Here is a 13,786-nt window from a genome sequence, read left to right as displayed (position 1 = left end):
CCTCAACCAGTTGAACAAAACAAGGATAGACATGAAACTGCACTTTTAATTCTTTCAAATTATGTTACATGTTACATAATGTTACATAAATTATTCTTGAACTGACAAATGTATTTAAAGGGAAAATATTACATTATTTTAACATTAGACGTTAATTTTGATAGGCCACAATTGTTTTATATAGAATTTTTCTATAGTCTATACAGTATTTAATGCAATTACATCAGAAAAATTAAGAGTAATCATTTACTTTACTTTTTCAAGGGAAAAGTAATTAAGTTGCAGTAATTAATTACTTAGTACTAGTAATGATTTACACCCAACACTGGACCCACTTAAGCGGGCAGTATCAAAGACGACTCTGATGCAGCACTTTGCAGTGATTGACATCCATTATTTATTGTTTATAATTTTGTATTTTCACTAATGTCATACATCAAATCAAATCAAGTATATTTGTTTAGCGCTTTTCACAATACAGATTGTATCAAAGCAGCTTCACAGTATTAAATAAAAATAAAATAATACAACAAGGTTTGTTTCTAGTGGAATTTATTGATTGATAAAATAAAATGAAATATCCCCAAAATATCCCCAACTGAGCAAGCCAAAGGCAACAGTGGCAAGGAACCGAAAAAACTCCATCAAGTGACCTAATGGTGTCCTAAAACTCCATCAGGTGAACCATGGAGAAAAAAAAAAACCTTGGGAGAACCCAGGCTCAGTCGGGGCCAGTTCTCCTCTGGCATTTATGAACTAGAGGCCGGATTATAGTTTGAACTGTAAGATTAAAAATATTATATGAATGCCTGGCCGTTTTATATATAAATATAAAAATATCTTTTTTTTTAATATAGCCTACATTTTCATAACATTTCTGCAACTGTAATTCCTGCATAAATGTATGTGCAGCATTAAACAGTCTGTATAATGCACTTCAGATGCTTCTATAGCTTTGCCTTGTATTTTGAGACAAACACTTAAATGGTGCAAATATATGAATAATTTCAATCCAGACAATAAATGAAATGTAATTTTTGTAATAATATTGATAATAAGCAGCATAAAAAATAAATGAATCCATCAACCCTTGAAATGAATGTATGCTAAATTGCAAACATGAAATTACTCCTTACGAGCAGTAAATTTCACACATCAGTAAAGCAGAAGCCTATGAAGAAATTTGTTGCAAGGACTCCAGTAGAGCTGATCATATTAGTAATCTTTGTTAAACAGTTTCAAACGGAACACAATTTTCATATTCATGCAAATACTTTATTTGTTATAAGCATTCTAAGTTTCAGATTTGCATCATGTTGTATTTGAGGTGACATGACATTTTTTTACAACCCAACTTCAGGATAACCAGATTTCAACCAACAATGCACTGTCAAAAAGAAAGAAGAAAAAAAAACATGTTAGAATTTACATTTTGAATTTACATGGTACACACTTTCAATTTATACAATTGAAAAACATAAGCCTGTCAGAAACCTTAAAAAAAAATAAAAAAGAAGGATGACCTTTAATTGTACTAGATGTGTTGACCATTAGTCAACATTAAAAAAAAATATTAGCCAGAGTCCGTATTTTGTTTGAAATTTCACAAAATTGTGAATACATACATGACCATGTGAAAGTATGCCAATGCAAACAGAGATGATGGAAGAGCTTCTTGTAATTGTATGATTGTATGAACATTTTAAGTAGGCCTAGTACTAGGAATATAACATAATTGAAAGAAACACCTTTAGAATAGTCATAAACAGGCAACTTTACATTTTTTGAAGGATATGTGGCTCCGCTCTTGGCATTCACCGCGTGCCTTAATTGAAATAAATTAAATCAAGGTCCACTGTGAACACGTAAAGCGAGAGCCAAAAGTGCAAAAAGAGATTCTTCAGGACCTGATGAGCAGCTGAACCTGTTTTAGATTTACATCATGACTTGCACCACAGGCCAGACAAATCAGATTCATTCCAGCAGGTGTATTTATTCAAAAGCACACTTTAAGGCCTATTTAGATGTGAATCTCATCCTGGTAATGCTGAATATTTCCTTATCCGGTGTGTCTGCTGATAGCCTACTGGAAGCCTGTGTTCTGATGGACAAAGCACACAGCCAGAGGCAATGCATTCAGAATGCCTGCACATCCAAGGCATCAAATACAGCTTTCCATCCCTGTGACCTAAAGCATCAAAATCATAACAGTTAAACTATGGCAAATAGGCCTATTCGAAATTAAATACACAGAATAACGTCGAACATTAGACAACACTCGCAAATGAAGCCCAAATGTATGCCTCTATTATGTAACATTAGAAGAAAAAAGTATAATTGATTCAAAATATCTGCTAGTTAAATCGAACCAAAATACGCAGAACATTCATAAGGTTATTATTATTTAATCCCACTGTCGTCGGCAGGCAGCATCCGTTTACCCTGCATCATCACTGCATCATCCCACAAGGGTGGATGAGACGGATTTGTTATCTACGTTAATTTTAGGATTTAGGTGTTCATGTACATACCTCCGTGAAGCCATGAAAATGTGTTCATATCGCTGCTTAATATTAAAGAGGACTTTCAAATAAATGACGAGCCAGCGACATATAAATATGGAAACTGCGCCGAGCGCTACATTGCAAGGGAGGCGCGTGACGTCACCATGCAGACAGATGTTCAATCCCTGCGTCCTTGAGTTTAGCTATCAGGCTATGTTAGCCAACAAATGACGTGTCAAACGACTGATTGATTGATGTTATAAAATGTGACATACATTTTGGGAAGATGACAAACAGACACACTAAAGCGTGAAATTTATTTTATTGTTTCATTAAAAAAAATATACATAATGAGGTTTCTGAGGAGTGGGTTTGTATAGAATAGTCCATAATTTACCCTTTTCACAGACTGTGATGACGTGTTGTAACGGTCATCAACATCGTAAATATATATATTTACATATTTATAATATTTTCATAAAAAAAAAAGAGTATTTACATTTATAACACTATACTTTGTATTATATTACATTTGTAAATTACATTGCAAAACAACTATGCTGTGAGGGTGTTCTAATAAAGCAGCTGATGATAAAGTTGACATCTTTCTCTCCTCTGACTGCCGTTATCAATATCTCTCTATTTTTTCATCTTTTTGAAAGTTGTGAAAACACTAGTGTGGAGTTTTCCCTTTGCTATTTGAGCAAATGGGAACACCAAAAAATATATTTAATGTAGTCTCTCATTCACCGCTATAGATTGGTGCAGGTATGACATCACTTTGTAGGCCAAAACATAGACATGCCCTTCGTCTCAATGTCCATATCCATCCTAAACAGTATGTGAGATTAAAATAAGTGTGTCCCAAAGCATAGTAGGCTATGTTGAAAAGAGTAGGCCTCTACCAGAAGTCCCCGGATGGTCTACTATTTCCGGTGGATTTTCGAAGTGTGGATCCTTGCACACTCCAGTCCAGAGCCGTTAAATATGATTTTTTTTCAACAGCTCTGGCACACTATAAGGCCGTATGTTTAGATAAATGTTTGAGCGACTAATCAAAGTTTAACCTAATAGAAAAATATTTATTTAATGTTATTCGTATTATATATCATCTGCAATATAATGTGGACTTTTATATCCGTTTGGCCATTAACTTTTAAATGCATAATTATGCATTAATATGAGGAGAGTCTCCGCATGAAAGACTCACGACTGTAGATCAACGTAAAGGCAACCTATGGTGTTTTTCAAGTCCTCCTGGGAAGTTCATATTTACGAGGTGGGAAGTCGTATATTTTCGATGGCAGGAAAATGTTTTTAGATATAAAAACTGAAAGAGTTGTCAAAAGCTTACCTATGGTGATGTTGAAGTAGTAGGACCATGGTGTAGGCCTAATTCGTTTATAGCATTAGCTTTTTACTTCTGGCGACTGCATTTATAGGTTTCAAATTCATAAAGGTTGTGTTAATTTGTGAAAATTATCTTTATAAACAAAACGCAAGTATCATAAACTTTTGTTGATCACAGAGCTTTTTTATTTTATTTTGCGATAATCCACAAGCCTGTTGAAAAATCCTATTGGGTTTTTGTCGAGGCAAACCAGTGTGATGCTAACTGCCGATTTGCCTACAAAGTGACGTCATACCTGCACCACTCTTGACGACTTCCACTTCTGAGAAACCCAGAAACGTGGAAAAAGGTCAATTTAAAGCCATTGTTAATGTCCTTTTATCTGAAACAATATTTTTGTAATATCTGTAACAAGTTAACATAGTAAAACCATACTGACGTATAGGCTACATTCAGGTAGGCTATTTAAGATTAAGATTTCACCTGAAGATTTAGGCTGAACTATTATTTAGGCTAAGCTATTCAACAAGCCATTTTTTGCGTATTGGGTTTTGATTGCACAGTTGCATATCGACCACTACAGCGCACTGGACATTAGTGCACCATCATCCTATACACTGCCACCAAGTGGCAAGCCGATGTATGTGGATTGTTCTTCCAAACCCATTCCTTCTATCCTAGTTGTACCATCAAGTAACATCCAGGGAGTCAAATTATTGTTAAATTTTCCAAGCATTGATTTTAGATTGGAAGGAAATTCTGATTAATCATCTTTCCAATAAATTGGACATCACACATCAGCTACAATTCATACTGTGACTGTTGTTGAATGAATGAATGAATGAATGAATGAGGCATTTATATAGTGCTTTCATTATGTACTTCTGTTCACCCAAAGCGCTTTACAATCATGTCAGGGTTCTTTCCTCATGCAAGCACCACCAGTTTGAAGCATTCACTTGGATAATGCGACAATATCCACAGTACAACGGCGCCAGGGCGCTCACCACATACCAGATATAGGTGGAGAGGAGAGAGAGTGAGAGCCAATTCATTGGAAGGAGATTATTAGGAGGCCATGACTGTATAAGGGCCAATGGAGGGAATTTGGCCAGGACACCGGGGTTACACCCCTACTCTTTACAAGAAGTGCCATGGGATTTTTAGTGACCGAAGAGAGTCAGGACCTCGGTTTAATCTCTCATCCGAAGGACGGAGCTTGTAACAGTATAGTGTCCCGGAGAGCGCCCCCTGCTGGCCTCACTAGCACCTCTTCCAGTAGCAACCTAGTTTGGAGGTCTCCCATCCAAGTATTAACCAGACTCAACTCTGCTTTCAGTGGGCAACCAATCTTGGGCTACAGGGTGATATGCTGTGGCAATACTTATGGCGCTTTTCCACTGCATGGTACGGTACGGCTCGGTTCGGTACGGCACGCTTTGGCGCTTTTCCACTGCATGGTACGGTACGGCTCGGTTCGGTACGGCTCACTTATGGCGCATTTCCACTGCATGGTACGGTACGGTACGGCTCGCTTCGGCTCGCTTTAAATGGTACCACCTCTGTTGAGGTTCCAAGCGTACCGTACCGATACTAAAATGTGACGTGAAAACACTGAAGATCACTGATTGGTCAGACAGAATCGTCACTACCAGTGTCATTGTATTTGCGACACGAGACCATGCACGAGACAAACCCGCTAGATTTAAATAGCCAGTAGACAACAGCCAACGTTGTAGTTTCTTGCAGTTAAAAAGTTTCTTGCAAACTGTTTCTTGCAGTCAGGGGCGGCGCCGGATAATTTTTAACGCATGTGCTGAGGGCACACACACACATATGTGTGTGTGTGTGTATATATATATATATATATATATATATATATATATATATATATATATATATATTATTAATAAATGAGCAAAACTTGGCCACAAAATATTTAATATTCAATTATTTTAATGATCACAATTAAAGTTTTAATTTTATCAAATTGAACAAGCGCAAAATTCAGCAATCAAATATTCAAAAAGACTTAATAATAATGTTATTTCTCTCTATAGGCGCGTTTACTACGAATATGGCGATCGTCAACTTCATCTTTGCCAGACACTGACAGAAAACACTATTTTATAAATAAAAATCAATGCACGCATCCCCGGATTTACAAATGCACATCTTGCTTGTTGCACGCACATTATGTCGAAATAACAAGATATTATGTTGAAATAACATTATTATTAAGTCTTTTTGAATATTTGATTGAATGCTGAATTTTGCGCTTGTTCAATTTAATAAAATTACGCCTATATATAGCCTATATATATACTATTAATAAATGAGCAAAACTTGGCCACAAAATATTTAATATTCAATTATTTTAATGATCACAATTAAAGTTTTAATTTTATTAAAACGCGTGCACTGATTTTTATTTATAAAATAGTGTTTTCTGTCAGTGTCTGTGCATGGCAAAGATGAAGTTGACGATCGCCATATTCGTAGTAAACGCGCCTATAGAGAGAAATGCACATAATGGATTACATAAGAGAGTAGCCTATTTCTTTTTGTTTTGAATTATTTCGTTTAAAGACATTTCAAGCTTTGTGTATTTGAGGATGAGATGCGCTCCAGTTAACGTACAATGCAAGTGACCGCTCGGGCGCCTCAATGATTAAATTGTCTATTTTGCTCTTATTTATTCAATCCAGGTAATTGTTTGATGAAAAAAATATTAAAATTAAGATACAATTTATACAAAACGAAATTCACTTTAAAGAAAGGCTTTCTACAAAACAAAACTTAATGAAGTGGTCAAAATTATGTCCGACTCGCTCCATGTCTCTACTCGTGCTGTTCACTTTTCATAATCAACATAGGCAGATGGAAAAAAATAACATAACATTAACTAAATGCGCTTTTTTAATGGCAGTAGGCTAGTTTAAAACAGTACATTAGGCCTAGACTCTCTATTTGTAAAGATTGCTGCACATTCATTTAATTCTGCATTTTGCACACACAAGTTGAAAGGCATTTGTTCAAATCAAGTTCACGGATAATTGTGCGTGCATTTATTAATCATTATGATACTAAAATCATAACAAAGTAGGCTATGCTATGTACAAAAAATCAGATGAGCCCAGAATATGAACGCAACGTTTAATTACACGTTAAGAATTTTCCTTCCATATAGTAAACCATTATAAGAACGTTTAATTTAATTTAAAAACATCCACATGCCGAGAATCAAGTGCACCATCCCCTGTGTTGTGCGTTTGAAATGTGGCGCGTTTACGATGATGTCATGGCAGTAGAGGCGGCAACTATAACGATCAGTCCCACAGTTTGAAGCGGTACTAACTGCAATGGAAAAGCAACCGAGCTAAAGCGAACCGAACCGTGCCGTACCGAGTCGAGTCGTACCACGCAGTGGAAAAGCGAAGCGAGCCGAACCGTTCCGCGCCGAGTCGAGCCGAACCGTGCCGTACCATGCAGTGGAAAAGCGCCATTATGTGCTCTTGAAAATAGGCTACTTAATCTGCAAAATTAATTAGGTAATGCATGTTATTGTAGTGCGTTACTTTACTTGTGAAATCAAAAAAGTAATCTGATTATGTAATGCATGTTACTTGTAATTCGTTATCCCCAATACTGCTAATTTCAGATGAGATTGAAAACCCCTGATCGCTAGTTCTTTTCCACTGTCTGAAAACATCAATTGATCAATGTAGATTTCAGTCTGTGGTTTTCTCAGAGAGGAGAGCTACGGTAGAAATTTGTCCATTTTGAACATAATCAGAATTATCAGCTATAATAAAGGTAAATCGGCATACTCGACCTGAGCATTTTCTACAGTCTGAGTTGGGTTCCCAGAGCTGTGTTATTACTGTATTATGTTTAATACAACATCTCTTCAGTTAAAACCAAAACACATACTGTCCACTCAAGTGGACATCTGAAAATCTCTTTGAAAAATAAAAGAAGTTCAGATCTTGTTTTTCATACTCTTAGAGCAATAAAAACATATAGGAAATAAACCTTGACTGTGGTTGAAATGTATGCATGAAAGGGTTAATAAATGTTAAATCAGGGAAAGTTGTAACAGGAATTAAATTGCTGTATAAAATTGCCTTCTTATTCTTTGTTTCTTTAGAGAATTTGGGGTTTAAGTTCAGTGGACTTTTTTCATAGTGGTATGCAATATGATTAATTCATTTCACACTCATGCTGACTTCATCTTAAACATCTGGATGAATTGCGCCGTAGGTCATACACAAGTTGTTGTCAACAATTGATCTCAGTTTTGAATAAGGCGTGGGTCTTGTCTGTTTAATTGGACGAGAGAGATTTAATTCAGTCTGCAAAGTTGGCTTGGTCAATGTTTGACGAAACTTGACATGTACAAAGGTGAAAAAAACATTAGGCTATAGTTCTCATTGGGATGTGAGGGGCTCATTCCCTGCCCCCTTTTAAGTGAGACCGCTGCTCGGAGAAAATGACACTCGATCGGCTCGCGCAAATATGAAGTCTGAGGAAGTTGACAACATCGAAGAATTAAATAATTTACCTGTCGATTCTGTTCGGATTGCGCCGTATTTGGCAGAGCTGAGGCAAAAAGCAGAAGCAGAAAAAAGCATTCGACACTTGGATTTGTCGAAAACATTTCTGATACGTTTTTTGCAGGCGAGAGACTTTGATGTGGCACTGGCGTTCAAGGTTTGGAACACTATTTCACCTAAACTTTGACTGAACTCAAATGATTAATGTGTAAACTGACGCGCGTGCTTTCTGTAGTGATAGTAACACCGTTGGTGAGACGTGTTTTGGTTTGCAATAACATTTAGGCTACGTGCTGATATTACACAACACCTCTCACATGTATGCTGGGATAAAATTGCCATCACAGATATGTCAAATACCTATCTAATTGACAGGCTTTAGTTTTTCTTCTCATTCTTTTTACTGGCTAAGACATCAAATACACCCCCAACCACCACCACCACCATTCCTATATTGTCCTGATGATAATTTTATGATTGGTTTATGTACTACAAACACTTGTGCATAAGTCATCATGGATGTAAAAAAATAAATATATATATATATATATATATATATATATATATATATATATATATATATATAGGCCTATATATATATATATATATATATATATATATATATATCACAGAAAATATATTGTATAGCTTCTGTACTGTAATAATGTCTATATCAATAGCACTGCATTATTATTCATATACTTTATTGTTATAAAAATACCCAGCGATGGCTTGAAAAACATATAAATCATACATTGACGCGTGTGATTATTGCTTTCACGTTTCATCAGTCAAACGTTTTCTGCTTTTTACTCTGCTACAGCCATAGCTGGACACCTTTGTCCATATTGGGGATTTCCTGGATTGTCATAAGTTATTACCTCTATGAGTCCATTTTGGACTTTCTGTGAGGGAGTGCCCTCTGGCTTTTGAGTATGAAAGAAACCTACATTACATGAGTTTGTTTAGCCAAAGTCACTTAGCGCTTCATAATGTTCACATCGCCTCGTTTTGAATAAGAATAAAATGTCAGGTCATAGACTATCTTGTCTCTTTGAATCTTTTGATCTAGATATTTTATTCACATTGGCCCTTGAAAAACTCTATGTGAACTAGGGTTGCAAAGGGGTGGAAAATTTCCGGTTGAGCTGAGGAATTTTGGAAATATTCCCATTTTGAAACTTTACGAGAATTCATTGAAATTTTGGGGTAATTTATGCAAACTGTATCATATACAAACATAAATATACATTTTGTTTGGTCATAAGCAGACATGCATGCAAACCATATAGACTGTAAAAAAATATGGACGTAGTGTCCGTGACGTCACCTGTGGGTTTCTTAAGAGCATTTTTGAAGCCTAAAGTGGGCGGAGCCATCTTGCAACGCGTCCCAGATAAGCAAATTTAAATTTTATTCCCATTAATTCCAATATATACTCGTTAACTCGTAATTTTGTATCCCTAATGTGAACATAGTTGCCCCCCAAAAAGTGTGGGGGGCGAATTTACGTTTGATTAAAAGTACAAAAGTACAAGTGCGGTAAAAGTAGGCCTACACGTCCCCCATGTATCCTACGCCCATTCATATATGTAATTTCCGAATTTATGCAAAATAAAATAATGCATAATGCAATTTCAAGTGTATCATCACTATTTTAGTTTTTATAGTTGTTTGTTTCTTTTCAAGTTTATTATTATTTATTAATTAGTTATCTTAACTTCTTCTTTAACCATTTATATTATATACACCAGTTCATTTATGTACATTATAGCTTATAGCATATTTATGCCAATGTTTTCTTGTCTATTTATTATTTGTTTAATGTAAACATCTGTAAATATCTGGCCCACAAACACTCACTTTAGTTTAAGTGAAAGAAACTTTGAGGTTATTTCAGCCATACTGACTAGGTAGGGACTGGATGTTCAGTAATTGATGTACACATTTTTTCTTTTCTGACTGACATTGCGTTCAGATGTCAAACCAACCATAATCAATGTAATGAGTAATGCTTCTTTTGTCCTGATAATTTTCTTAAAAATAAAAAACTTGAGACTAATATATAATTGATCTTGTGTTTTTCAACAGCTGTTAATCAACTATCATAAATGGAGACAAGAATGTCCAGAAATAACTGCAGATCTACGGCCATTATCCATCATAGGACTTCTCCAAAACAATTACCATGGAGTTTTGAGATCACGAGACGATGCTGGAGGTCGAGTTTTAATCTATCGGATTGGCAAGTACATACACACACAATATAAAAAATAAAATAAAATAAAAACTACTGCCATTATAATGGGGAATATCACACATTTTCAAACACTGTTTTCAGGTCGGTGGAACCCCAAAGAATTTACAGCTTACGAGGTTTTTCGTGTGAGCCTCATTACGTCAGAGTTGATTGTTCGAGAGTGGGAGACTCAAAAAAATGGACTCAAAGTGATTTTTGATCTCCAAGATTGGTGCTTTGCTCATGCTCTGCAGATAAATCCTTCCCTGGCAAAAAAGATATCTTCTGTACTCACGGTACGTATCAATTTAAACATTTTCACGAAAGATTATATATTTTAGTGAAGAAATTATCAATTGGATATCTGGAGAAATATCTAGGTTTAACACCCCTTCCACATCTAGAAAAACTTTTTTTTCAGTGTATAGTTGTTGTTTTTTCTCCTCCTCTTATAGCTAGCTTTTTTTATATTAATTTTAAAAATGGAAAAAAAATATATGAATACATGATCGAGTGAGTTCAAATGAATCCCCCAAATAAAAAAAAACAAATCTGTCTTGCAGGATTCCTTTCCTTTGAAAGTACGCGGCATCCATTTGATAAACGAGCCCATTTTTTTCCGTCCCGTCTTTGCCATGATCCGTCCATTTCTTCCAGACAAAATCAAACAACGGGTTAGTGACATTTAAGTAGACTATGGGATTTTAAGAGGATTCGTTTTAATCAGTTTAATATCTATGGTGATGCTTTTCCTTATAGATTCATATGCATGGCTGTTCATATGTCCGAAGTCTCTGCAGTTACTTTCCGAAGGCTATTCTCCCTCCTGTGTATGGAGGAACCGGACCAGGCATAGATGAAGTGTGCCAAGAGTGGACTGAGTTCATCATGCAGTCTGAAGATTATCTCTATAGGCTCTCTATAGACTTGCGCAACCCGCAAGAATCAGGCGGTGGAGGTGATGCTTCTCAGTCATCCGCCTTTGACTAATTAAAATGAAGGTACTTCTCACCATGTGCTCTTTGTGTTCTGCTGTGGCAAGTTACATACTTTCTATGAAATTAAGGATAATATTGCTGACCTAAATTGTAATTGTAATCTTTTACTAAATAGGATTTTTTTTTCTTTACTTTTATTTTCATTCCAGACTGGAAAAGGTGACATTCCCAGTTATCACATTTGGATAATGTGATTTTATTGAATTCTATATCAAACAGATATTCATTGCAAGTACTTGATATACCTCTGATGATACAATATAGCACTATATTTCAGATGTTTGTTGCTTTTAGAAGAAGGATTTTGTAGTATCTTTAAAATAACACAACTAGTGTACAATGTTGTATGAGACTGAAATATCAAAGTGCCTTTGTTTCTTTTACTTTTGAACTGTCATTGTTTTTATTGTATTATTTTCATAACAATAGACAAAACTCAGGATGTTACAAAACATTAGCCTCTGTGTTTATGTCAAATGATCTGTAATGCAATGGTAAACTGCAGCATTCAGTAATCTTTGCTGTATTTTAAATAAATAAAAAGCTGAGGGCATGTACTTATTTAGTATACTCTAAGTGGGTTTGTAAAGTGGCACTTTGGTCTATTGCCTTTTGCTCCGACTCTTAAACAAATATAACCAGAGACGAATGACCTTACTGGAGCTCTTCTTGTTTATAGATTACCTTAAATGTGAATTTCTGAAACCATGTATATACCTCTTGTTCTGTTTATTGCACCTTTCCTGTCAGACAGTGTATCTAATGACAGAAGAAAATCACTGTTTTACATTAGTGGCTCATTATTTAATTGTGTTGTCATCAATTGTTATCCAACTACAACTGTTAATTATTTTTTTCCCACTTTAATGTACATTACCATAATGATAAAAAGATATACACAGACACATTAATACACAATGTGCTACTCAAATAAACGTGGGAACTGGACAATCGCAAATGTCATTGTGTGAAGATGTTTTCAACTGTTAAGCTGCCAAATCCAATTGGGTGAATGAAGAGGCTCCAGGCTGTGTACTACATTCCTGCCAAATTCTTATTATCTTCCATTATCTTCCCTGTCTATTTAGATTGTAAGATTTAAACAATAAGAATATATATAAGTAACAGTAACAATAAGAATATCACTAAGAAATATTTTAAAACCATAGTTTTGTAGTCTAGTAATGGTTAGGGACATAAAAATGGAATGTCTCCAGGGGGAACGAAGGAGATACTAAGATAACAATCCCTCCCTATCACCATGGTGTCATTGTGTAAGGGCTGTAACACAATGTTATTCCAATTGGTGTACCAAACGTTGTTTCCAAAGGGAAAAACATCAACAAGCTGCAACAAACTTAATGTTATTACTTGCACAACATATGTGAGGTACTTTCAACTGTGTACATATCTAAAACAGTAATTTTCAAGGATAGTGTTGAATCTATCGAAAGTATATTTTTAGACAATTATCAGATGCCCTCTGGTGGTAAAAAATACACAATACATAATGTTGTACAAAATGTCATACCTCCAATTGTTAATATCCAAAGCCCTACTTTGAAACATTATGTGGGGACAACTACCACTTCAGAATGAATAGGCAAAAGTATCCTGGAGATTTGCACTGTGAAGAAAATCACACTTTCTCACACATGCCAAATGGTGGGAAAGGCCCAAATGGTTCCCATACCTCTTTTATCCTATCATGTATCTCAGAACATCTCATGCACACAGCAAGAGTATTGTAGTATATTTATATTTTATGTTGGAGCATTGACTAAATCTATTACCAAAGTTACAATTAGTCTTGCACACTTGCCATATTTAATCCTGCCTCTAATTTCCATATTAGACTGTTCTTGTCTTTTTTGGTTTAGAAATCACGCGGGACAGATTAATCTTCAAGTGTTTCATCACTTAAGTGGTAATGGTTGTTTGAAAAGGATCAAAATAGATTTTGAATTTACATTGATTTAATTAAGTCAAAGTGAATCCTTCTTTCTTATATTTAAGTTACTATGTTTGACATGCATGTAGTATGGCAGCATTGTCTGAGAGGTTAGAATAACTCAGATCTGCCAAACAAGCACGTCTTGACAAAAGCTTTTGACAAATGATTTAATGCAAATATGTGT

The 13,786-nt window shown here is 35.3% G+C and overlaps 1 protein-coding gene and 1 long non-coding RNA gene across 3 annotated transcripts; one reads left to right on the top strand and one right to left on the bottom strand.

Moving 5' to 3' along the window:
- Positions 1–373: 373 nt before the first annotated feature.
- On the bottom strand, positions 374–2,676 carry LOC311087204. Its single transcript, XR_014607190.1, has 2 exons — positions 2,532–2,676; positions 374–2,188 (listed from the first exon to the last, which is right to left on the bottom strand). It is a non-coding gene; the product is annotated as an uncharacterized lncRNA (long non-coding RNA).
- A 5,586-nt stretch (positions 2,677–8,262) lies between these two features.
- ttpa (tocopherol (alpha) transfer protein) lies at positions 8,263–12,603 on the top strand. Of its 2 annotated transcripts, XM_084118985.1 has the most exons (6): positions 8,263–8,568; positions 10,503–10,656; positions 10,753–10,946; positions 11,214–11,324; positions 11,410–11,651; positions 11,798–12,601. In XM_084118985.1, the coding sequence occupies exons 1-5, from the start codon at positions 8,374–8,376 to the stop codon at positions 11,638–11,640; spliced, it is 885 nt and encodes a 294-aa protein (XP_083975111.1). In that variant the 5' UTR covers positions 8,263–8,373; the 3' UTR covers positions 11,641–11,651; positions 11,798–12,601. The 2 variants fall into 2 exon arrangements, with proteins under 2 accessions (XP_083975111.1, XP_083975110.1); XM_084118984.1 differs by having other exon boundaries at positions 11,410–12,603.
- The last annotated feature ends 1,183 nt before the right edge of the window (positions 12,604–13,786 follow it).

This window comes from Abramis brama, assembly GCF_963993115.1.
Source record: "Abramis brama genome assembly, chromosome: 7".
In the NCBI taxonomy this organism is placed as follows: Eukaryota; Metazoa; Chordata; class Actinopteri; order Cypriniformes; family Leuciscidae; genus Abramis; species Abramis brama.
Note: the sequence above shows the minus strand (reverse complement) of the source record. Positions and strands in the feature narration are given on the sequence as shown.